The sequence below is a fragment of the Dicentrarchus labrax genome, unplaced genomic scaffold (genome assembly GCF_905237075.1).
Source record: "Dicentrarchus labrax unplaced genomic scaffold, dlabrax2021, whole genome shotgun sequence".
Classification (NCBI taxonomy): Eukaryota; Metazoa; Chordata; class Actinopteri; family Moronidae; genus Dicentrarchus; species Dicentrarchus labrax.
This window is the reverse complement of record NW_026136711.1, coordinates 34,181,146-34,207,159: the sequence shown is the minus strand read 5'-3', so window position 1 is coordinate 34,207,159 and position 26,014 is coordinate 34,181,146. Positions and strand designations below refer to the sequence as shown.

Below are 26,014 nucleotides of genomic sequence, written 5' to 3'. Positions count from 1 at the left end.
ATACAAAGATATTAGCAATGAAGCTGACTAAAGTTTGTGTAGTTCATGAACATTAAAGAGCACAGCTGCAGCAGACGGACACAGCTTGGTGGAATTGAACCTGTGACCTTCCAGTAAGCTTCTCCAGCCACCAACCTGCCAACTTCCCTGAGTCATGAATCCACGACACAGCAGTTTATTAATCAGGACAGTGTGTTTGTGAACAACAAAGCTTTGTGATTTTGTCTTTATATAATAATATATTAATAATGTATCATTTGTGCAGTGATGCTATGATCAGACACTGGATCAATAAAAATGGCTGTAGTCTCTGTGACGTCACCCAGAGGTTTCTGAAGAGCCGTTGTGAAGCTCAGTGGTCGGCTCTAACCGTCACCATCTTGGCAGCCCTGACTCCGCTGAATGTAGCCTGGTCACTGAACGCCACCTGTAACAGCCTTTAATTATGTATAACTTTAAGTCTTTATATAATTTAAAGGAGTGAGCTGTATAAACATTCACTCCTCATACAGTTGTCAGAAACAGAGAATGTACCTATAGAGACCAGTTTGAACCAGGCTGTAAATATGTATTTCATTTTAATATGGGGCCTTATGGAGACTGACTCACTGTTGGAGCCAGCCTCTGGTGGTCGTTCAAGGAACTGCAGTTTTTCCACTTTGGTGTTACAGTTTTTTTCAATTACTAACAAGCGTTTACCTAAACGTAAGATACTTTATCGAAACTCTTAGCACAGCAACACACCTACCTCACACAATTAGCCAAATAGTAAATTTTCTGCTCAAACCCACATTTTGTTCACCAACACCAACTCTATATTTCAAAATGCAAAAAAACATTCTCTATATACACACACTCTATCAAAACACAGCAAACCTGACTCAAAATCAAATCATTCTGTCAAAACACTAGCACATTTTCTTTCCAAGAGGAACAGATCAATCAATCATAGCACAACAACTTTCTAAATACAAACAGTTGATAGCATTAAAAAAAGCTCCATAACTTTTCATGTTTCAGCTCTACCTGCAAACAGTAGACAATGAGAAATCCATTGTTTCCTTTTACTGTAAACCACCCTACATTTTTGGCAACAAACTATGCAAAAGTGAATGAGTCATCTTTACTTTATAGAATGTACAGTGGAAAAAAAATTGTAAGCGACAAAATTGCAGAAATTAAAGCTTTACAATACTATCAACATGAAATTGCAGCCAGTGATCAACAAATAATCCAAACTATGTGGCCTTTGGTTCAAAATGTGTCAAAATACTGTCAGATACACAATTTGACAACAAAAAAAGAGGCACAGATGGGAAAGAAACAAAAATGCACAGTCCTGTTCTAATCCATACGATCTTCATCCACATCACATCTAATGTCATCTCTCGCTGTGCACCTTGGATAGAAACACTTAGCATGCCTTATCCACCCCTGGCAGTCTTCAGCTGAGGGGTTGAGGAAAGGCGAGTAAGGGGGGAGGAAAAGGGAAACCATTCTTGGATGGGCCTCAAACCAGTTTGTGATTGCATGTGCATGGTGAAATGCAACATTGTCCCATGCAATTACAAATGTCCTCAGGTTTCCTCCAACCTGTTCCCTTTCTGCTTCTGGCACTAGTCGTTGGTGGAGGTCATCTAAAACCAAAAGAAGTCGCTCGGTATTGTAGGGACCAATCTGGCATTTGTGCAGAACCAAACCAGCACTTGAGATTGCAGCACACATTGTAATATTTGCTCCTCTCTGACCCGGCACATCAACGGTGGCCCTTTTTCCAATGACGTTTCTTTCCCGCCGACTTGTCTTTGCCAGGTTAAACCCTGCCTTGTCCACATAAATGGTATCATGTGGGGTTTGATTAACCTCGAACTCCATGACTCTCTGAGGGATATCCAACACAGTATCAGTACCGTAACTCATGTTTACATGTAGAGCAACAAATTATAAAACTCACTATAGAACAAGACATATTGGATAGATACCATACCTGGACGTATTGGTGTCTGAGTTCCTTGAACCGCTCACTGTTCCTTTCAAAAGGTACTGTGTACAACTGTTTCATCTGTGTTTGCTCAGAGTCCGAGCAATGGTGGTCAGGCTAATGCTTTCCACATTGTGAAATACTACGTTGTCCTCAACAATTCTGGTCTGAATTTCTGTCTTTAGTTTTATTGTATTGTCAGCAATGACCAGTCCTACAATGGCATGCTCTTGGTCTTCACTGAGGAGCTTTCCTCTTCCCCCAGAGGGAGGAAGACTTGCGTCCTAGAGGAACAAAAATACAACATACTGTATTTGCATTGGGACTGGTGGCCTACAGTTACTATGAGAGATAGCAACTTTACTGTAATGGTAGAGGAAGCCCATGTGAAATTACTGGAATTGCTTACCTGTTGGTTTGTTGAAAAGTCCCGATAATGGAAGCCACGGTAGACTGTCTGAGATTAGGCTGGACTCTTTCACCAGCCTCTCTCATTGATAGACCATCGTTTATCACATGATCTATGATCCAATCCAATCCAATCTAACTTTATTTGTTAAGCACTTTAAAAACAACCAAAGTTGACCAAAGTGCTGTACAGGAGAATAAAAGACATCATAAATGTAAACAGTGATGATGATGATGAAGACCACTGTGAGGAATATAGACAGTGATGGCGACAACACTGGAAAGTTCCCGTGGCAGACCACAGGGACGAGGTCCGACGGTGACAGCTCGATGTCCGGGCTGCAGACGCTCTTTCACACAGACGTGCCCGGCGTTACACCACCTGTTGTTGATGAGCACGGACAGTCCCCCTCCTTTCTTCATGCCGGTCCCGGTTCTGTCCCTGTCGGCTCGAACCGTCTGGAAGCCGGGAATGGTGACGTTGGAGTCCGGTATCTGCTCGTGTAGCCACGTTTGTAGGGTTTAAAGCTCCTCTTCTTCATCCTCCGTTTAACCCCCGCTCTGCAGCCTCACCGTCTCCTCAGCTCCTCCGGTATGGAGGGTCTCTCTCCGGTCAGGATGCTCGGGTACCTCAGGGCGATCATCTGGTCGCGGGTGTAAACAATGCGGCTCGCCGTCGCCATGGAGACCCGTGCAAACAAAAAATAAAAAGTGCTCAAAAACGCCCAAAAAGTATTTAGGCGATGTGAACAAAGTAGTAAGAAAGTAAGAAAGTAAGAAAACGGTTAAAAATAGCAAAAAACACAGTGAAACTACAACAATGGTAGGAGCTGCCATTCCATGGAATTCAATTTATGATGGTTGTTTTTATTTCATTAGTGACAACAGCTCTCCTTTGAACACCACCACCCATTCTTACTCCTCTCCCCCTACCTCTCCTTCTCCCTGGTTCTGGTCCAATTACTCCTCTCCCTGGCCCTCTTCCTCTCCCTGGCCCAACTATTCGTCTTCCTTGTCCAGACATTATTCTTTCTTTCTTTCTCTCCTCATCTGTGCTGTTCTGTGTCCACACTGAATAAACTCAGTCCAGAAAGTCCCCTTTATACTGCATTGTGTATGTAACTGAAATAAATTCCTCACCTGGCTATGTCTCTGATTGAGACTGGAATTAGCTGTGTTTGATCTATTTTACCCAGATTACAATAAATCAGCTATTTTTCAATGTTTCATTGATATGTTCATTAAGAAATGCTTATCATCTGTTTAATATAGATTTTGAACTTCTTTTGTTGCAGAAGTAGATACTTTATGCAATATTTATTATTATAAGGTCTTTATTTCTGGCATGTTGTGTGTAAGCATTTGTAAATAACACAAAAAACATCCATAGTTTTGGTATTGGGTGAGCTTGTACGTAAAGAAAAATGTAGCATTGTAGAAATGGGTTAATTGACTGCATATTCTGTGGAAACAACATGAATTGTGTTAATTGTATGGTATGAACAGACTGATGTCAGGCTAACTGTGTTTAGAGTTTTGAAAATGTGACTACAGATTGAACAAAAAGATGTTATGCGTTATGCGGTTGTAGAAAACTGTATTTCTCAGCCATGGAAAATGCCAGTTGGCTACGATGTGTTTGTTGTATTTAAGTCTTTATTGTGTCAGCAGAGGGTGTTTTCTCACAGTGACAGTCTGTGAGGGGATAAAATGTTCCACACCAGCTGTTTCTTTGATTGGAAAATCTACAGAGCCAATCAGAAACTTCTAAGAACGAGACGTCATCTTCCTGTGCCACAGGTAACAATGATGAGTTCAAGGCACCTGAGCCTTTATTACAACAACTATTATTAATGTTTTATTCATTGTTAATGCTGGAGCATTCACTGTTAATCGAAACCAAACATTTCCTGTTGCTGTTCCTTCACATTAAAAGTATTCCATTTCCAAAACACCATTTAGCTTTTATTATGAAGCAGCCACAGGAAATGTCACTTGCTGTTATGTGTGTGTGTGTGTGTGGGTGTGTGTGTGTGTGTGTGTGTGTGTTATTTCTGAGCTTCTGCACCTGAAGTAAGTCCTTTCTCAGGTGAGAGCCACAAAGTGATGAGCTCCTGTGCAGCAGGTGTGGAGACTGCAGACGGCCGCCTCACACACTTTGTTGCTGTGTGTTTTAGTTTTAGTGTCTTTATTTCCACTGTTATTTGTATAATTGACTTTATATACTGGAGGGTTTTTGTTTCTAGTGCTGCAGCTGCTGGTGGCCTCCAGACACAGTGTGGTTGGAGTTCTGGGAGTTCACTCACTTCTGATGGCGGCACGTTTTTATTAGTGTGCTGTTTTATTTGAATTGGTAGAATTTCAGAGGTGGGTGGTTGGCTTCCCAGCTGTGGACTGACTGTCCTCTCTGCCCCTGTGTGTCAGTTCTCTGTTACATTACGGACAGATGGACAGATGGATGGATTGATGGATGGATGGACGGATGGATGGATGGTTATTCAGGCACAGAAACAGTGAATATATATAATTATATATATAAAAACATATGATAAAGGTTATTGATAGTTGAACACCTAACTGACTGGATAACTTTGGCTGCTGATGTTTCTGATGGGGCGAGCCAGGGTCTCCTTTCAGAAGACAAATCAAACTTTCTCTGCTGATTAAGGAACTTTAGGAGGTTTTCAGAGAAGAGAATCAACTTCCTCATTTGCTTTTGTTGTGGAGAAACTGCACTGAAAGTTGAGCTACAGGTCAACAGAAGTTCTGACATTTGTGCTTTAACATTGGATTTGTGATATGAGATATTAGTTTGTATCTTAGATAATTGCACATTTTATTTTCTGGCTTTATACTATTTTAAATTGTGTTGTCTGAAAGCTCAATAAACTAACAGTAAAGGTGGAAATGTGCAGTGAACATATGGATGAATAGATTCATGTGAAGATAAAGTTCTGCTCAGGTGGAGGATTCTGACAGATTGGAGCAGTTTGTTCTGCAGAATTCATAAATCAAAGGTATAGATTATGCTTTTATTCTGAAGGATTTCTTCCTGTCGTTGAAATTTGCAGAAACTGTGAAACAGAAAGTGTTTGAGATCGGTCTGTACGCAGTGAGGAGTGTCTGAGGTTCCGTTCTAAAGAGAGCTGATCAGTGAGCTGATGTTTCATCCTCAGAGGAAGACTATGGATCTTCTTCCTCTCGTGTGTCTCTGTCTGCTGACCTGGTCTGCAGGAACGGCTGCTGATCACAGTAAGAAAACTCATCACTCTTCTTTTATTTCTGAAGCTGTCTGAAACCAAAGCAAACAGCTGTAACGTGATGTAAAATGCATCCTGATAATCGATATTATTGATTGACTTGATTACATCATCATTGTGATCATATACAGCCGTATGATGGATATATTCAGTATGTTATTGTGTGCGTGTTTCTGTGTATGTGCGTGCGTGTGTGCAGTGGCGGACTGGCCATCTGGAGCACCGGGACATTTTCTCGGTTCGGGTCGCGCTTGATTTTGAAATAAACAATCCGTCGTGCGGCTCATCAGGGTATCTGCCTCACTGAAGCTCACACAGACTGAGCAGCAACGTTGGGCACAAACACACCCCCTCCTCTCTTTTTCTGAGGCTCTCTGTCACAGCACTGCAGGCACACACACACACACACACACACACACACATACACACACACCCACACACACACACACACCAAGTTGCGTGTAACTATAGAAACAACATAATAAATTATATGAATATTGAAATCCTTGTATTATATTGTTTCATTTAACCTTTATTTAACCCGGTAAAATCCCATTGAGATTAAGAACATATTTGTTGTTATATGAACATAGCCAATGCATATAAAAATGGTTAATAAGTGAACAGAAACATTTATTTTGTAGGAGAAAGAAACAGAAAAAGTTGTGTGTGGGCGCACGTGGAGCCTTTGCTTTATTATCTTACACTCTTACATCAGTAGGCGACAACCTAACTCACTCATTAATCGGGTGGTGGCCTGGGATAGGATCAAATTCCCGGCCTGAATTATTGTCCCAGTCCACCCCTGTTTGTGTGTGTGTGTGTGTGTGTGTGTGTGTGTGTGTGTGTGTGTTTTGGGCGTCTCCTCTTCCTCTTCTAAAACTAACTGATCTCTGCACCGAGTGTCAAACTTCAGACTCTGATATTTTACAATATTATATCTGAGTCAGTGAGAAAGAAAAAGGTTTTGTTTAATTATTTTAAAGTTGATATAATGTTAACTTTCATTTGTTACATAACTTTAACATTTTAAACAGTTTAATTATTTTTTTCTTTTATACACAATATTTCTAACTTCACTGCCCGGTGCAACCAAATATATGTTTCCTACTATTGATTTTATGTTATTTCTCTCTTTTTAGTTACTCACTGTGGTAAAGTGAGCTGCAGTCAGAATGTCCTTGCACCTACAGTAGGGTTATTATGGTAGGAAGGTCCTGAAAGACACATATAGCTGTTGTTCTTTTATGAAAATGACTAAATACTGAAATAATAATAATTACAGTAATAAATACAATAATAGAAAATGAATATAAAATGTCCAACATTCACTTTGTTTCTGTTATTTTATGGACATAAATAAAGACTATAGTATTACTACTACTACTAATAATAATACAGACTATGACTATGTCAGATTTATACAGATTTTACTGTGTTGTTTTTTAGATAATTAAAGGTATAATCTATTTCATGTTCATGAATAAAAATATTTCCTTTTCTGTAGTAGGTTAACTAAAACTTGCAATATAAATTTTAAGGACGACCCACTGTACAGATTTTACTGTCCAGTTCTGGAGAAAAGTTCGCTCAATTTTTATAATACAAATAATTTATAATTCAAATATGAGATTATAATGAAAATTGAGCCAAAATTTCCCTTTAATTCTTTTAAAAACTGTACAGTAAAATTACTCCAGATCTCCCATTTGTACACAGGGGGTCATCCTTAACAAGATTACATTGCAAGTTCTACCTAATGTGACGGCCCCTGTGTATATCAGTGTGGGGGCCTTGTCACTAATGTGTGTTTGGTCTTGGAGGGGCCAGAGGAGCTGGTGGAGCAGATCCACTCCGATCTGGAGCACCTGGGCGCAGTGTCTGCTGGATATAAAAGCTCCCGCTTCCTGCGTGGCTCCCTCTCTCATTCTCTCATCCCTGTCAGCACCTTTTACTTTGTTCGCTAGTTATCTTACTTTTTACTCCACAGCAACCTGAATTTACACTCACACTCATCCACATGAACACCACTGATACGACAGACAACCACACCTCATGTTTCTAGTTGTGTTTAAGTTATTTGTTATAATAAATATTTGTTACTTCTTGCAAAGCTGTGTCCTTTCCACTTCTTATAATAGCCTCTGAGCCAGATTATGACACTGACCTACTAAAGAAAAGCAAATATGATGATTTAAATATGAAGATCTTTTATTAGTATAATAGAAATTGAGCAGACCTTACCTTTAATTGTCTAAAAAAAAAAACAGCACAGTAAAATAGTAATAGTTTGGGTCTGTATTATTATTATTACTATTATTATTAGTAGTAGTAATACTATAGTCTTTATTTATGTCCATAAAATAACAGAAACAAAGTGAATGTTGCACATTTTATATTCATTTTCTATTATTGTATTTTTTATTGTAATTATTATTATTTCAGTATTTAGTCATTTTCATAAAAGAACAACGGCTATATGTCTCTTTCAGGACCTTCCTACCATAATAACCCTACTGTAGGTGCAACCACATTCTGACTGTGGCTCACTTTACCACAGTGAGGTTTGAGCACATGTGTTACCTTTTGGCTTTGCTAGCAAGTTCATACATATACATTTGAAATAAAATAAAGAGTTGAATGATAAAATAAGATGTTTCTAGTTTTCCATTGAGGGCAGAGTTCACAGGATTAACTGAGGACAATGTGCTAGACAGGGTCAACAAACTACAGTTAGTAGTTCTATCATACAGAATATATATGGAAAGTGTACCGGCCAACCTGAGAGCTGAAAGTAGATATTTTTATTCATATTTGAGAGATCTACAAACTTCCTCACTCAGCCATAAAGGTCACTGGGGGTCCTCTGGTTGATGCAATATCCTGTTAACTGATATAACCTCTTTACTTCAAAATAAAAGTCTGGATGCAAGGTGCAAATATGCAATAGATGAATAGATCTAAATTACAAACATGTCTTAAGGACATAAAATCCTGGATGAGCTGCAATTTTCTGATGTTAAACTCAGAAAAAAACGAAATTCTTGTTCTTGGCCCCAAAAACCTTAGAGACTCACTGTCTAAAGATATAGTTACTCTAGATGGCATTAACTTGGCCTCTAGGACCACTGTCAGGAATCTTGGAGTTATCTTTGATCAGGATTTGTCATTTAACTCCCACATAAAGCAGACCTCTAGGACTGCCCTCTTTCATTTACGTAATATTACAAAGATTAGACACATCCTATCACAGACAGATGCAGAAAAACTAATCCATGCATTTGTTACTTCAAGGCTGGATTACTGCAACTCTTTATTATCAGGTTGGCCCAATAAGTCCATTAAAACGCTCCAATTAATTCAGAACGCTGCAGCACGAGTACTGACAGGAACTAGAAAAAGAGATCACATCTCTCCTGTACTAGCTTCTCTGCATTGGCTCCCTGTAAAATGTAGAATATAATTTAAAATCCTCCTCCTCACCTATAAAGCTCTTCATGGTCAGGCCCCTTCATATCTTAAAGAGCTCATAGTACCCTATTACCCCTCTAGAACACTACGTTCTCTGAATGCTGGGCTACTTGTGGTTCCTATAGTCTCTAAAAGTAGAACAGGAGCCAGAGCCTTCAGTTACCAAGCTCCTCTCCTGTGGAACCAGCTTCCAGTTGTGGTTCTGGAGGCAGACACCCTCACCACATTCAAGAGTAGGCTTAAGACATTCCTCTTTGATAAAGCGTATAGTTAGAAAACAATCAAAATGAACCTGTAGCCTATAGTGAGACAAATATTTAAAAAACCTTCTACTATCTATATATTTGAAATAATAATTTGATATTAATTCCATGGAGATGTACTATTTTCAATAATATTACCATTGTACTACTATTGCTATTACTATTACTAACTAACAAATATATGTCCATGTTGTTTTGTAACTCAAATGGGAAAATGCTCTGAGAAAATATATCTTAGCTGGACAGAAGCCGGGTACACAGGGTGCGCAGCATCTCCCTGATGTCTCTCAGCTCACAGGTAGCAGGGGGAGGGGCTGTGACAGCAGGCCGGGCTACTGCAGCTGTAGGTGGGGAGGGGGACGTGCTGCTCCATGGCTCTGCTGCCGATGCTGTATAAGGGGTTGTTGGGCTCGGACTGAGGAGGGGGAAAGTGGCCTCAGCTGGTTCTGTTTCACAGTGGTGAGGTGGTGGGCGTGTGGGTAGTGTGGGGTCCGGGCTGAGCTGGTGTGTCTCCTCACAGCAGGGGGGGATGATCCGGGGCTGGTGATGGGGGGGAGGAGGTCTGTGATGGTCTCTGAAGCTTCTGGTAGAAGGGAGGGTGGAAGGGCTGCGTCCTAGGGCTGTGTCTTTGAGGGTCTTTGCAAAGATATTCACCTTCTCTCTGTGTAGAAGGAGTCCATCGTAGAGGTCCCAGGTGCCAATGATTGGATGTGGTTATCATCACTTTCTTATAACATGTAATTAAACATTTGTGTGAAATGTTGTCATGATTACTGCATCATTCTTGAAGTATAATGAAAAAGCATCACCTATAGCCAGGAATTATTAAGCAATGTGTTTTTACAGTACCTCAAATATAATAAAATATGCCACTTGGAGGTACAAATATTGGACTTTTATTTTGACACTTCTCCACATTGGTGCAGTAAAGATAGTTGATATTAAGTGTTTTTTATTCATCAGGGGCGCATGAAACACTTTAATGTAATATATTTTATTTTAAATGTAGGTTCAATATATAGTAAATCGAATATTTTTTAAAATTTTGCTCATCCCTTTTTGACCATGAAAAAGAAAATCGCATACACGGACCTTCTAGGTCTATGTTTTGGTCATTGGATTTTCCTTTCAGTAACGGGTATTAAAAAACAGAAAACGAGTGGTTATTTGATTTTCGTTTTAAAATACAAAAATTAAAATTGAAATACAAGGCGATTTTCTTTTTCATGGTCAAAAAGGGATGAGCAAAATTTTAAAAAATATTCGATTTACATTTTCTATTTCATATAACAAAAAATAAAATCACTAGAAAACAGAAACGGAAAAAAGGCCTGTTGTTTCATATTCTGAGACCGGATGTTGTCATTTACAGGACGGTGCTGTGGAGAAGAAACAGTAGGCTAGTAGACTGCGGTCAATCCAGCCGTGAGTCCGATCTCCGTGGTCATATCAGCCGCACTTAAATTTAGTGTACAAGTATTCTCAGCATTATGGTAAATGCGGAGAAACAGCGTATTTACATATATACTTCCGGTTTTCAAAATAAAGGTATTTAGAACAGTAAGCTATAATTAAAATATGTTACATTAAAGTGTTTCATGCGCCCCTGATGAATAAAAAAACACTTTATATCAAGCATCTTTACTGCACCAGTGTGGAGAAATGCAAAAATAAAAGCCTCATATGTATGCCTCCAGAGATTGCATATTTGACCATATTTGAGGTACTGTAAAAACATATTGCTCAGTGTTTCCTGGCTACTGATGGTATATTTGACTTTTATACATGTGAGATTACAAGCATACTTAATATCAAGCATTTTTACTGTACCAATTTGAGAAATTCAACAATAAAAGTCCATATTTGTACCTCCAAGTGGTATGTTCATATATTTGAGCTACTGTAAAAACACTTTGCTCAATACCTGGCTATGGGTGAAGTATTTTCATTATACTTCAATAATGATGCAGTAATCATGACAAAATTTCACACAAATGTTTAATAACATTTTATAAAAAAATATAATATAAAGACTATTTATTTTGGCATTTCTCCACACTGGTGCAGTATACTTGATATAAAGTGTTTTTTATTCATCAGGGGCGCATGAAACACTTTAATGTAACATATTTTATTTTAAATGTAGGTTCGAATTATAGCTTACTGTTCTAAATACCTTTATTTTGAAAACCGGAAGTAAATACGCTGTTTCTCCGCACTCTAAATTTAAGTGCGGCTGATATGACCACGGAGATCGGACTCACGGCTGGATTGACCGCAGTCTACTAGCCTACTGTTTCTTCTCCACAGCACCGTCCTGTAAATGACAACATCCGGTCTCAGAATATGAAAAAACAGGCCTTTTTTCCCGTTTCTGTTTTCTAGTGATTTTATTTTTTGTTATATGAAATAGAAAATGAAAATCGAATAATTTTTTAAATTTCGCTCATCCCTTTCTGACCATGAAAAAGAAAAACGCCTTGTATTTCAATTTAAATTTTTTGTATTTTAAAACGAAAATCAAATAACCACTCGTTTTCTGTTTTTTAATTCCCGTTTCTGAAAGGAAAATCCAATGACCAAAACATACACGGACCCTAGAACAGGTCAAAAGACTAATTTTAGTTGTGGTATCATAAATTAATGTGTTAAAACTCTTCATTCAAGATTCAAGAGGTTTATTATCATATGTACAGTATAAACACAAGGTTAGTACGCACAATGAAAATCTTACTTTACCCGACTCCCTGAGGTAACACACATAAAAATATAACATATAACTTACAACTTAAAGTGCAGAACATTGCACAGTAAACAAAGAAAGAAACCTTACACTTCAGGTGCTGAGAGACATTACATCATGTAATCATACTGATTAATAATGTTTTTATCTTTCAGAGCCAGTGGTCGTTGAAGTGGAACCAGGCAGGGATGTTATTCTACCCTGTTCCCTCGGCCATCAGAAGAGCGTTACGTTTAAGTACTTTGAGTGGAAGAAAGATGGTCAGAAGGATGTGTTCTTTTATGATGCAGGCAGGCATTACAATAACGACAATACAGGTCAAGATGAGCAGTTCAAAGGTCGAGTCTCACATTTTTCTGATCAACTGAAGAACGGCATCGCCTCCATAAAGATCAGAGATACGAAGATATCTGACAGTGGAAACTACACCTGTGATTTTCCTCGTCTTCAGCCACCCCAAACCTTCTACATAAAGCTTGTTGTTGGTGAGTACTTTCATTAAACAGTTAAAGATGTTGTTCATTTACTCATGAGACTGGTTTGAGAGTCTCTGATGGACTTTGTCAAGTAGTCTTGGTGCGGGGGACTGTCTCTGGTAGGGCATTTAATAAACTGTCTGTATTTGGGGAGTTCGGGGCAGAGGTTTCCTTTGTTAAAGTCACCAAGGACAATAACTAAAGAGTCCAGGTTAGTCCGCTCCACACACAGTATCTGCTCACCGAGCATGCGCTGTGTGTCCTGCACGTTGGCCTGCGGTAGAATGTAAACACCGACCAGAATGAATGAAAGGAACTCACGGGGGAGTAAAAAGGTTTACAGTGTATGATGAAAGATTCCAGAGTAGAAGAGCAGTGCTGTTGGATCACTGTCACATCATTACACCAGCTACTGTTGGTGTACAAACAGATTCCTCCACCCTTTGTTTTACCGGAGAGTTCTGTGTCACGATCTGCTCTGAAGAGTTGGAAGCCTGCCAGTTGCAGCGCAGAGTCCGGTACCGATCCACAGAGTCCGGTACCGATCCACAGAGTCCGGTACCAATCCGCATTTCTATGTAATCCATTGTGGTTATATTCAGCTTTAACTGTTGCGATGATGGCTAAGATGACCCGTTCAGTGGCTAAAATAATAATAAATAAAAGTCAGATAGCTAACTTAACAGTGTTACATTGCATTGTTGAATTTGGTTTCCCTGTTCAACCACTAGATGGCAACACCAGACATGAATTGTACATACTGTACAATATATTTGTATAGCTATTTCAAGCCTCAAATACAATAAATTTGATTCCACAATAAAACACTTCCACCGTGGTCATCAACAGATACATTGTCATCTACTAGTTTGCCTATGAAATCACTGTTAGCACAGTCTACAATTTATAGCCATCATGGATGCCATAGTGATAATCAAATCAAATCAAATTATACTATCATCAAAACTGTAATTAATCAAATCTTTCCAGAACATATTCAGTATATATTTGGCTGGCAATATGCAATCAATACAACTATTTACAATTCAACATTTGGAGAGTACAACATAACACAACTCACCATTTAATAACACACTCACTCATCACTTGTATTGAAATGTTGCTCGCCTCTCTTTCAAGCAGGCAAAGTGATCAATTACCCTCTCATTAAAATCAGTTCCTGACAAGTTCTCTCTCCATGGAAAGCATGGCCAATGCATTCAGACGTTCCTGTCCCATTGTATTTCTCAGGAACGTCTTGATTCTCTTTGAGGTGGAGAAACACCTCTCAGCTTCAGCTGTTGTCATCGGAGTGGTTATGAGGATGTTCAATAGCACCACAGTCTCAGAGAAGGTATCCTGGAGGTTGTAGCTCCGTAGAACCTGGTACCGAGCTAGTGCACCACAGCAGCCCCTGAAGTCTGGACTTTCATAGACGAGAGAAAGTTCAGTCCTGAGCTTCTCCTTGTGTAGCATGGGGTATGCCCTCACTGTGGTATTCAGAGCCTCTTCAGGGAATGTTTTCAAATGCCGGTCAAACAGCTTTCCCTCTAGCAGCACGGCACTCACAAGGTGGCTGGTGAAGGAGAACCTGTCTTTGGCATGGCCCAGGATTGTACAAGATCTACTGTATCTACTGTCTCAAAGTTCCAAAGTATGCATTTTGTTATTCATGCAGACGTATATTGTATCCTTGTGAGTGTAATGGATAAGTAATGGGTGAGTAAAAAAAAAAAACTACCATTCATTATTGAATCTAACTCTGTATTAACAGAGGTTGTGATTTTATATCACTTGGTTCCAACACTTGAGTATGCCTACATCATTGGTCAGTAGTGAATGCAGATACCTCTTTTGACAACCTCTGCTTCTCTCTAAGGCTCTCCTTGATCTTGTGGTACCTGGTTCTTCTTGCTGCTGCTGTTGAGAGGGAGCTTTGGTCCCTGAAGGGAGACGGATAAAGTGTTAGAATATGAATGAGACAGTATGTCATTGTCATTATCAACAATTCCTCTCTTTAAAAAAAAAAAACAGTAATACTAGTAAGTAATAAAAACTCTCTTGCATATCTTTCTGGAAATGGCTGACAAAAAAAATATCACTATTTCTGGATGTGCTTAACTTACTTATGCACACAAATGCAGATGATTAAATTGGTTCATTACATTTTAAGTTCCTATACATTATTGCCATCACAACATGCAGACATTTAGTAATGAACATGTGCATAATTATTATTATTATAATTACTATATTGTATTATCTTACCTGATGGCCTGAACACTGCTATCCTGTAGCTCTCATCCAACTGTGTTGCAATGTTTATTCTCCCAAAGGCCGAAAGTTTTAGGCAGCTGTCCATATGCATCTTCGATGCTTCATGTTTCTTCACCTTTTCCGAGAGATGGTGCATATCCGGGACACCTGTCTTTGTCCAGGTGGTGTCCGTCTTGGCGCAATCAGGGTGAATTAGGACACAGGGGGAGCAGAACAGAGCGTTAGCCACTTCACACCCTGCTAGCCATGTTTTCCGCTCGTACCAGATCTGGGAAAATCCGCGACTGTACGTTTTCCACGCTTCTGTTGACACCTGCTTGATATTTAAATTTGGTCTGGGTGGTCCCAATTCTTTAATAGCCAATTTATCAGCTGTCTGTCTGTCTGTCTGTCTGTCTGTCTGTCTGTCTGTCTGTCTGTCTGTCTGTCTGTCACCTCTCTCTCTCTGTCTCTCTCTCTCTCTCTCTCTCACCCCAACTAGTCGAGACAGACGACCACCCACCTAGAGCCGGAGGATCTGTCCTAGGTTTCTGCCTTTTAACAGGCAGTTTTTCTCTTTCCCTTGTCGCCAAGGTCTTGCTCATGGTGGTACTGTTGGGTCTCTGTAATTAATGTTATAAAGAGTTTGGTCTAGACCTGCTCTATTTGAAAAGTGTCCTGAGATAACTTCTTATACAAATAAAATTGAATTGAATTGAATTGAATGAATTCCCTCAATGGAGTTGCAGTTGCTAGCCATGTCGATCTTGCGGTCTCCCGGAGCCCGTAGAAATGAATTGTAGGGTCCAAAATTTGAAAAAAAGAATCTCAACATGTAAATCTATGAGTGCGCCAAGGGGGCGGGGCTGAATGTCACAGTGATATTCAGGCTGCTGATTGGACAGTAATATTAAGACCTTTATATACAGTCTATGATTAAGACTTAGAAAAATAAATAGCAAAATAAACTCTTTTTTCTCTCTTTTTTCGTGTGGCTGAAGGAGGGCGGTGCCCACTATGGGCCAGCCGCCCCTGTTCAACTCTGTGCTTCCTAACTGAGTTACGCAAGATTTGTACTAAACCCAAGAACATCACTAGCTCAAACTTCCAATGTAATCCTATTAAGGATGACCCCCACTGTACTCATGGGAGATTTGGAGTAATTATACTGTGTAGTTTTTGAGAAAATAAAAGGGAATGTTGTGTTAACTTTCATTATAATGTCATATTTTAATTATTTGGAAACAGTAAAATCAGTCAGTGGGGGTCATCCTTAATAAGATTATATTGGAAGTTTTAGCTAACCTACTAGAGAAAAGGAAATCAGTATAAATTACACAGTTATAGTTTGGGTCAGTATTATAATAATAATAATAATAATAATAATAATAATAATAATAATAATATTTCTTTGAACTAACAGACTGGGAGTTGTGCAGCTGTGCAGACTCTGCCCAGGCAAGGCAGCAGGTCCCGATGGTGTCCTCAAAACATGTGCAACCCAGCTGAGTGGAGTCCTGCAGCACATCTTCAACCTGAGCCTGAGTCTGGAGAGGGTCCCTGTGCTGTGGAAGACATCCTGCCTGGTACCAGTACCGAAGAAGGCGCGTCGCAGCACCTCCAACGACTACAGACCGGTGGCGCTGACGTCTCACCTGATGAAGTCCCTGGAGAGGCTGGTCCTGTCACTTCTTCGGCCCCTGGTCAGCTCATCACTGGACCCTCTTCAGTTTGCCTACCAGCCGAGACTAGGAGTGGAGGAAGCCTCATCTTCCTGCTCCACCGTGCCTGCGCCCACCTGGACAGACAAGGAAGTACAGGGGCGTTGTGGACTCCTTCGTCGAGTGGTGTGAAACTAACCATCTGCATCTCAACTCCACCAAGACTAAGGAGCTGGTGGGGGATTTCCGCAGGAGGAAATCTGCCCCCACACCCATCTCCATCAACGGTGTGACTGTGGATGTTGTCCAGGATTACAAATACCTTGGAGTACACCTGGATAACAAAATGGACTGGGCCAAGAACACTGAGGCTGTTTACAAGAAGGGCCAGAGTCGACTCTATTTCCTGAGGAGGCTCCGGTCATTCAACGTATGTAACATCATGCTGAGGATGTTCTACCAGTTGGTGGTAGCCAGTGCCACTTTCTTTGCTGTTGTGTGCTGGGGCAGCAGGCTGAGGGCAGCTGACACCAAGAAGATCAGCAGGATCACCAGGAAGGCTGGCTCCGTCCTGGGGGTCCAACAGGACTCTTTGGTGGTGGTGTCTGAGAGGAGGATGCTGTGTAAACTGCACAGTATCCTGGACAACAACGCTCACCCTCTCCACCAGGTGCTAACCTCGAGCAGAAGCACCTTCAGCAACAGACTCATTCCCCCCCGGTGTAACACTGAACGCCAGAGGAAGTCTTTTCTTCCTGTGGCCATCAGACTGTATAACTCATCTACCTTCGGCCGCGAGAGAGACAGTGGAGACACTGTGCCCTGAGCAAATGTCACTTTATCATTTTTTACCCAATTTTCACTTCATCACTTTATTTAGTTGTACTGTACCATAGTTAATTTATGCTGCTAACAAATGCTGCTACAATTTTTTATCACTTTTACCACTGTTACCACTTTATCCAATCGCTCCTTATCACTTACTTAGTTTGTACTTATTTTATTTCAATTTATGCTGCTAAACTGCACGGTGCGTATTGCTGTATATTGTATATACTACACCTACGTTTAACTGCAATTTCTGTTGCATTTTGTCACATTTAGTTACTTGTTTTCTTTTTTCTACTTATGTTACCTGTAAGTGCTTGCATTTTGTTGCATTTTATTAATTGTTTGATTTATTTTATGTTAGCCTTTATTTTATTATTTATTATATTTTATTTTATTTTATTTTATTTTATGTTAGCTTATTTTTACTCTAACCCTGTATTACTTTCCCACCTTTGTATTGAAACTGTTGCACAATAATTTCCCTCGGGATAAATAAAGCTTCTTGAATCTTAATAATAATAATAACAGTAGTATAGTGTTTATTCATGTTAATAAAATAACTGAAAACAATTTATGTTGCACATTTTATATTTATTTTCTATTATTGTATTTTTTTTTTTTAATTATTATTATTATTTCATGTAATTTTCATAAAAGAACAACGGCTATATGTCTCTTTCAGGACCTTCCTACCATAATAACCCTACTGTAGGTGCAACCACATTCTGACTGTGGCTCACTTTACCACAGTGAGGTTTGAGCACATGTGTTACCTTTTGGCTTTGCTAGCAAGTTCATACATATACATTTTAAATAAAATAAAGAGTTTAATGATAAAATAAGATGTTTCTAGTTTTCCATTGAGGGCAGAGTTCACAGGATTAACTGAGGACAATGTGCTGGACAGGGTCAACAAACTACAGTTAGTAGTTCTATCATACAGAATATATATGGAAAGTGTACCGGCCAACCTGAGAGCTGAAAGTAGATATTTTTATTCATATTTGAGAGATCTACAAACTTCCTCACTCAGCCATAAAGGTCACTGGGGGTCCTCTGGTTGATGCAATATCCTGTTAACTGATATAACCTCTTTACTTCAAAATAAAAGTCAAATGGTACGATTGTGCCACCCTGACAGTTTACTGATTGCTTGACAAAAGTTTTTCAGTTATTTTAAAGGGCTTTAAAATCATTTTTGTTTGTAAAATGTGGTTTATTATTGTTATTTATTTTTTAAAAATATTTTTATAATAATAATAATAATAATAATAATAATAATAATAATAATAATAATAATTAATAAGTGTTATTATTTTCCTTTTAATGCATTAAAATATGATTTTTAAGAGTTTTTCAACAAATATACAAATATTCAATCTGGAGGACAATGTGCTAGAACAGGTCAAAAAACAAGAAAGTTAGTTGTTAAATCATAAATTGATGTATTAAAACAAACATCCATATTTCTGTCTTTACTTAATGAGTCTGCATGTAAACATACTGATTAATAATGTTTTTATCTTTCAGAGCCAGTGGTTGTCAAAGTGGAACAAGGCAGTGATGTTATTCTACCCTGTTCCCTCAGCACTCAGGAGAGCATTACGTTTGAGTGGAAGAAAGATGGTCAGAAGAAGGTGTTCTATTATGATGGAGGCATTCATTCCAATAAAGAAGATACAGGTCAAGATGAGCAGTTCAAAGGACGAGTCTTTCATTTTTCTGATCAACTGAAGAACGGTAACGCCTCCATAATGATCAGTAATACGCAGCTGAATGACACTGGAATCTACACCTGTGATTTTCCTCATCTTCAACCAAGACAAACCTTCTACATAAAGCTTTTTATTGTTGGTGAGTACTTTCATTAAACAGTTAAAGATGTTGTTCATTTACTCATGAGACTGGTTTGAGAGTCTGTGATGGACTTTTGTCAAGTAGTCAGAATCCAGATAACCTCTGTATCAAACACTCTGACATAATTCTGTTTTAATTTGTCTTTTAGATCCTACCTTAAGAAACAGATACCCTTGGGTCAAAGGTGAGTTCTGGCTCTGATGACGTCACTACATCTGAGCTTTAAAAACACTGAAACTACTCAGAACTTCTTAAAACTGGAAACATTTATTGTTTATTATCATTATATTATGTGTTAATGTTTTAGCTCTGAAGGGTTAATTAAGGTTTTAATTTACTTTTATGTGAGTGTGTATATATTATCCAGTTTTATCAGTTGAATGAAAAAAAAAATTAATTCTGGCAACAATATCAAATATTTTTCACTGACACAATGAACTGACTTTGGTGGGAAGTTACAAATGTCTTCAATATTATCTTATAATTTCTGCTATGTTCACAGGTGCAGCTCCAAAGCCATTTATCAAACTAGTTAAAACAGATGATGGGGTGCAGCTGCAGTGTGAGGTTGAAGGTGCTTCTCCACAACCTGAAGTAGAGTGGAAGGACAGTGCTGGAAACATCCTTCCTGCTAAAGAACCACAGGTCACAGAAAGAGGAGGAAGCTGCGACGTCATCCTGCAAGCTACTGTAACCAAGGCCGACACCTTCACCTGTGTAGTTACACAGGAGGAAATCAACCATCAGATTTCTGCTGACACATATGCTCTTAATGGTTAGATAGACTGAAAGACAGATTGAGTAGCTTTCCTTTGAGTGTCAGTTTTTACTGGAAACTTGTCATTAGTAGCATTGTGTTGCAGTGAGGGTCCCAGATGACAAACATGTTGGTAGAAATGTAGCTTCATTGACTGCAGCAGAGTGTTGGTTGATTCCAAGCAGAACTAACTTCAAATCCAGCATCAGGTTTTGAGTTGAAGTGAAAATGGAGGTGAAAACAAGAGTGAAAGTGTCACAATGTGATTTGTAAATGTGAGCAGGAATCCTCCTCCTCTGTCTGAGTGTGAAAGCAGGAGTTCACTAATGTTCACCTCTTCCCACATTTACTAACATTTGGCTTGTGCTTTAGTAACAGTGTGTCCATTACATAGTTTATCCACTAGAAGACTATTTGAATTTCAAAACTTTAAAATATTCTGTTAACTACAAATGGCCACAATTCTTAAATAATCAAATTTGAAGGATCCAAATATTTTTGATAATGATCCTTCAGATTTGATTTACCTGTGTGTTCTTCAGTTTCACATTTCTATATGTGGCCTCAGATAGTGTGTAAATACAAATGAATACCTCTCCTTCTACATTTTGTTATTCAAATATTTGTATTACTTTACCACAGAAACACTGTGTAGATCTCTGATTTTGTCATCCTTTAACACCACATTCAGATACTACAGAACTCTATTGGACTATTTCAATGTCGTCCATTCTGTCTTTTTGCTTCCTGCCTCATTCTGAATTTCGACAACGTACTGGATTGTGACAAACTAATGTTGATTCTGTTAATGAGTGAGTGAGTTTCACCTGCGACTCATAGAGAGCCGTCACATCTACAAATGTCAGGAGAAAACAAAAGCACCGCATTTTTGTATTGCTACAAGAATCAAGTACATATGTACACTGCTCAATGTAATGAGGATTCTATCTCTCTGTACTGACTGCTTGCTTTCTATTGGATTTACCACTGGCACAACCCGATGCATCCTCCCACTAGTGGAGTGCTACATAGGATAGGGTACTGTGCACCCGCGCTCAGCACTGTGTAAATATTAACACCTACTTTCATATGATACCAAAAAGGGTGGAAATGTGTTCTCCCTTTGAGTGACGGCTCTCTGTTGGCACATTTCAGTCTGTTCATACTTTGTTGCAACATCGTAGGAAAGTTTCAGGTTGTTGTAGTGTGTGTGTGTGTGTGTGTGTGTGTGTGTGTGTGTGTGTGTGTGTGTGTGTGTGGGGTGTGGTCCAGATCAGATTCAGCTCTGATGTTTTGCAGTGTGACCTCAGTGTGAACAGTCGTATCAGAAGTCATGTGACTTTTACGTCACTCTAGATCCACATTCATCATGCTGCTCACTTCAGGACCGGGACCTGTTCACACTGGAATCTGATATTCAAACAATAACGTGAGCAGCCAAACAAAAAGAATCCGATGTGAGCAATAAATCTGAATTGAGCTCTAAGTGTTGCAGTGTGAACGTACTCTAGTGAAATCTTTCATCAGCTGCTGTTGGCTACAAAAGAACAATTGAAACCAATTGAATGATGAGTTTTCTGTTCTGGCAGCATGAGACTGTTGATCAAAGACACTCAATCTTCACTGTATATTTACTTCTGTCATGATTTAGGTCAGAAATACTGTTTGCACTTATAAATAGTTCACAAACTTTTGGTGGGAAGTTAGAAATGTTAACATATTATGTCCTATCATATAATAAACAATACTTTCTATTATTTTCACAGGTGCAGCTCCAGAGCCATTTATCAAATTAGTTAAAACAGATGATGGGGTGGTCCTGCAGTGTGCTGTTCGAGGTGTTTCTCCACAACCTAAAGTAGAGTGGAAGGACAGTGCTGGAAACATCCTTCCTGCTAAAGAACCACAGGTCACAGAAAGAGGAGGAAGCTACAACGTCATCCTACAAGCTACTGTAACCAAGGCCGACACCTTCACCTGTGTAGTTACACAGAACGACATCAACCATCAGATTTCTGCTAAGACATACGCTGCGCCTCTTAATGGTGAGATAGATAGATAGATAGATAGATAGATAGATAGATAGATAGATAGATAGATAGATAGATAGATAGATAGATAGACAGAAACTTGTCATTAGTAGCATTGTGTTGCAGTGAGGGTCCCAGATGACAAACATGTTGGTAGAAATGTAGCTTCATTGACTGCAGCAGAGTGTTGGTTGATTCCAAGCAGAACTAACTTCAAATCCAGCATCAGGTTTTGAGTTGAAGTGAAAATGGAGATGAAAACAAGAGTGAAAGTGTCACAATGTGATTTGTAAATGTGAGCAGGAATCCTCCTCCTCTGTCTGAGTGTGAAAGCAGGAGTTCACTAATGTTCACCTCTTCCCACATTTACTAACATTTGGCTTGTGCTTTGTATTAAATGTGACTGTGTGCAGCTCACTGAAGCATGTGGGCTGATTCAACCAATCACAGCTGATGTATGATTGAAGCATAAGGCTGTAGCACAGAGGACACAAAATGGCGACACAGTGCGATTCTCCAGCTGTGGTTTCCAGTCAGATGTGTGATTGTGCCTGCAGCTTCCTGACAGCAGAAGTATTCAGTGTAAATAGGTTGAACTTCACATTGTTGTGCAGTAAATGAAGCAACAAGCTACCAATCAATAACTCTGCTCTGGATTTCTCTCAGCACAGGAAACACACTGAAAGCTTTATCACTGAATCTATGACATTAATTAACTCTCTGTCATCTATTTCAGAGGCCAAACCCAAGACTACAGACTCCACTGGATTGGTTGTTGGTGTGTCCGTTCCCATCATTCTTTTGGTTGTTGGTGTTGTTCTAGTTCAAACTGAGTTGTAAGAGAGGTAAGTTTAAATAATGTCTTTTCATCAACATAGTCATGATGAACAGACAACACAACACATTCTTTACATGTATCTCATGTTTAGAGTCTTTGCAGTTGTTTTATCTTCTCAGACATTAATCATTCTGTTGGTATTTACACTCAGATTGGGGTTAAGTAATTTTGGATTTTCTTTAACATAACTTTATTTAGCTTTTTGCAGATGAGGAGCAAACACTAATTCATCAACACCATTCAGGGAATCTGATCCAGAATCGTAACTATCTCTCCATGTGCTGTGCAGTTGTCTGCTCCAGTGTGTGTGTGCTGTAGCAGTTAAACTTCACTTTGAGTTTTAGACCATACTGTAAGATAGTGAGGACATTTTGGCTGCTCCTCACTTTAATGGTTAAGACCTGGTTTTAAGGTTAAAGTTAAATTAGTTTCAGGTTCATTCTGTTAATGAGAATTGAATGAATAGTTTGTGTTGAACTCTGATATTTGCTGTGATTGAGTTCCACTCTTGTGCAGCTTTAAGAGAACACATATTGACTAAACACACTTGCCCAGCAGAGGAGCACCTTCAGCAGAAGACTCCTCTCACGCAGATGCATCACAGAGCGCCACAGGAAATCATTCCTGCCTGTGGTCATTAAACTATACAACGCCTCCCTCAGAGAGTCAGACACCCCCTCTCTGTAATCTGACGCAAACATAGACAATCATTTTTTGCACTTTTTGCACATTACTGTACATTTGATCTTTTATATATATATATATATATATATATATAGTTATATATAGTTATATATATATATTTATATTTTGTTCTTAATATATGTTGTTTGTATAATATATGTTGTATGTATATCTGGAGTTTGGAACAAAAATAATTTCCCCCTGGGTTTATTAAAGTATTCCTGATTCTGATTCTGAATCTGATTTTACTCTGTTATTAATGTCGTTGAGGACAAAGACGACTTCTTGCACTCTGTTCTGTTGCTTTTATTCTTTTCTTTTTTAGATAATTATCTAATCAAACTGCCCACTGGACTCTTGTTGAGGACATTATACTGTAGCACCTCGATGAATAAGACGGAGCTACACAGAAACAAACTAATGTGATAAATAATGAGACAGCAAAGCAGGATAATAGAACAAGTAATGACATCAAATAAAGTAACACACAGCAGAATTCAAATGGACCAAGTTAAAAAGGGACCTGATTAAAGTCAACTTCTGATAAAAGAGAATTTGATATCAGTGTTTAAAGCTAAGGGGCTCAGACCAAAAATGCCTGATCACACATCAGGTGACTTGAAAGGACCAGGAGACCCTGACTGAGGATTTCAGGCTGCGCTGCAGCTCAGAAACAGATTAAAATGTCCTTAAAAAGCAAAAGTTAAATATTAAAAGAGGCAGCTGGTGAAGAATAGAAGGTTCTGTTTGTGTTCTTCTAGAATGACTTCAAATCCAAGCAAAGTTCATGTATGTTTCTGTTGTTTGCTGATGATGCATTTGGAAGCTATCATGTAATCTCAGGCAGTGCTTCATCATTTCTATACAAACGTTTGAATAAAAGCTGAAAAATGTCAAACTGTGTGTTGGGACTGTTTTTGATGTTTCTGTGTGTTCAGACTGTTTTAGGTAGAATCTAATCAGAGAGGGCTGCTGCATATAGGGACAGCAACTATCAGACAGCACCACAATGAGGGAGAGAGAGGCAGCACATTGCACACAAAAGGACCTTTATTTTGACAGGAACTTCCTCTTTAAAGATCCAGTGTATAGGATTTAGTGACATCTAGTGGTGAGATTGCAGACTGCAACCAAAGCACCTCACACTCCCCTTCCAAACGTGTAGAGAAAGTGCTGCTAACTGAATGTACTTCAGAGCTTTGTCATTGTGTGTGTGTGCTCTGTACATACAGCAGCAGTTCAGATATACTTTAATAATCCCGTGGGGAAATTACTTAAAGCAGTTCCATCCATCCTGGAAGCATGTGGGCTGATTCAACCAATCACAGCTGATGTATGATTGAAGCATAAGGCTGTAGCACAGAGGACACAAAACCTGTAACAGCCTTTAATTATGTATAACTTTAAGCCTTTATATAATTTAAACGAGTGTGCTGTATAAAAATTCACTCCTCGTACAGTTGTCAGAAACAGAGAATGTACCTATAGAGACCAGTTTGAACCAGGCTGTAAACGTGTATTTCATTTTAATATGGGGCCTTATGGAGACTGACTCACTGTTGGAGCCAGCCTCTGGTGGCCTGGAAGAGAGATCCCTCTGTCACTCTTTCTAAGCTTTCTCCCTCATTTTAGATTAAACTTTAAATCAGTGACAGTGATTCTTTCTAAGGATAGAGGACTGTTGCCAACTTTACTGTAGTCAGCTGCCGCAGGAAGTACATCCTCTGCTGAGGGTTAGGGTTATCATTATTATTAATGGCGATTGCCTCCCAGAGCTGCCTCTGGTGTTACGCTGAGGAATCTCTGAATTTTTTGAATGAACTAATTAAAAAACATATAACACTGTCAAAATACTATAACATTTCATATGAAAAAACTATGATATTGCTGAAATGTATAGTTTAAAGTACGTTTTGCATTTCATGTAATAATCTGTTGTTGGTTCCTTCAGACAAAAAAAATGATATTGCTCAGGACAGTATTCTCAGAAATATCAGTTATACAATCCAGGATGTGTTGCAACACTCATGTTTGCTTTGGACGAAAAGAGGCACTTCCTGTGAAGCATTAGAGTTGGTAAATCTTGTCACAGCAGGATAGGTGCACATCCCTTACCTGCAGTAACAATGAACACATCTAAAGAATCCACTCCAGGTACGACAGTTCCCAAATTATCAGCATATGGGAATGTAATAAAAAAAGTACAGTGAAGTGTAAAAGTACAATAAAAAATCACAAAATAAGAATATTATAAAATATAATAGAAAATATAAAACTATAATGAAAGATATATATACTATATGCAATATGCAATAAAATGGTGTGCAAAATATCTTGAGCAGTGTAAGACTAAAAAAACAAACTGTACATGCGCAATTTAAAGTGTGCTCATGTGAGGACGCAGAGGTAGATAACTATATTCTCAAACTACAGTATGTGTACCACTGGTAGTATGAGGAGGGATCTCTGAAATACTTAAATAAAGTTTTGAATGAAAA

General features: G+C 38.9%; 1 protein-coding gene and 2 long non-coding RNA genes across 3 annotated transcripts in view; 1 reads left to right on the top strand and 2 right to left on the bottom strand.

Moving 5' to 3' along the window:
- LOC127371754 (uncharacterized) overlaps nt 1-19,975 on the bottom strand; it is a 30,845-nt gene extending 10,870 nt beyond the window's left edge. Inside the window, exon 1 of the long non-coding RNA XR_007886439.1 lies at nt 19,915-19,975. This is a non-coding gene — a long non-coding RNA (uncharacterized LOC127371754). The remainder of the gene's footprint in view (nt 1-19,914) is intronic.
- The window catches only part of LOC127371738 (neogenin-like), a 197,338-nt gene extending 174,286 nt beyond the window's left edge, over nt 1-23,052 (top strand). The window contains exons 10-12 of the mRNA XM_051414732.1: nt 19,853-19,982; nt 21,731-22,009; nt 22,731-23,052. Coding sequence (XP_051270692.1) covers nt 19,853-19,982; nt 21,731-22,009; nt 22,731-22,834 — 513 coding nt within the window. The 3' untranslated portion in view covers nt 22,835-23,052. The remainder of the gene's footprint in view (nt 1-19,852; nt 19,983-21,730; nt 22,010-22,730) is intronic.
- LOC127371755 (uncharacterized) lies at nt 1,144-3,150 on the bottom strand. The gene is made up of 3 exons (XR_007886440.1): nt 2,391-3,150; nt 1,988-2,265; nt 1,144-1,881 (listed from the first exon to the last, which is right to left on the bottom strand). It is a non-coding gene; the product is annotated as an uncharacterized LOC127371755 (long non-coding RNA).
- Nucleotides 23,053-26,014: the final 2,962 nt, after the last annotated feature.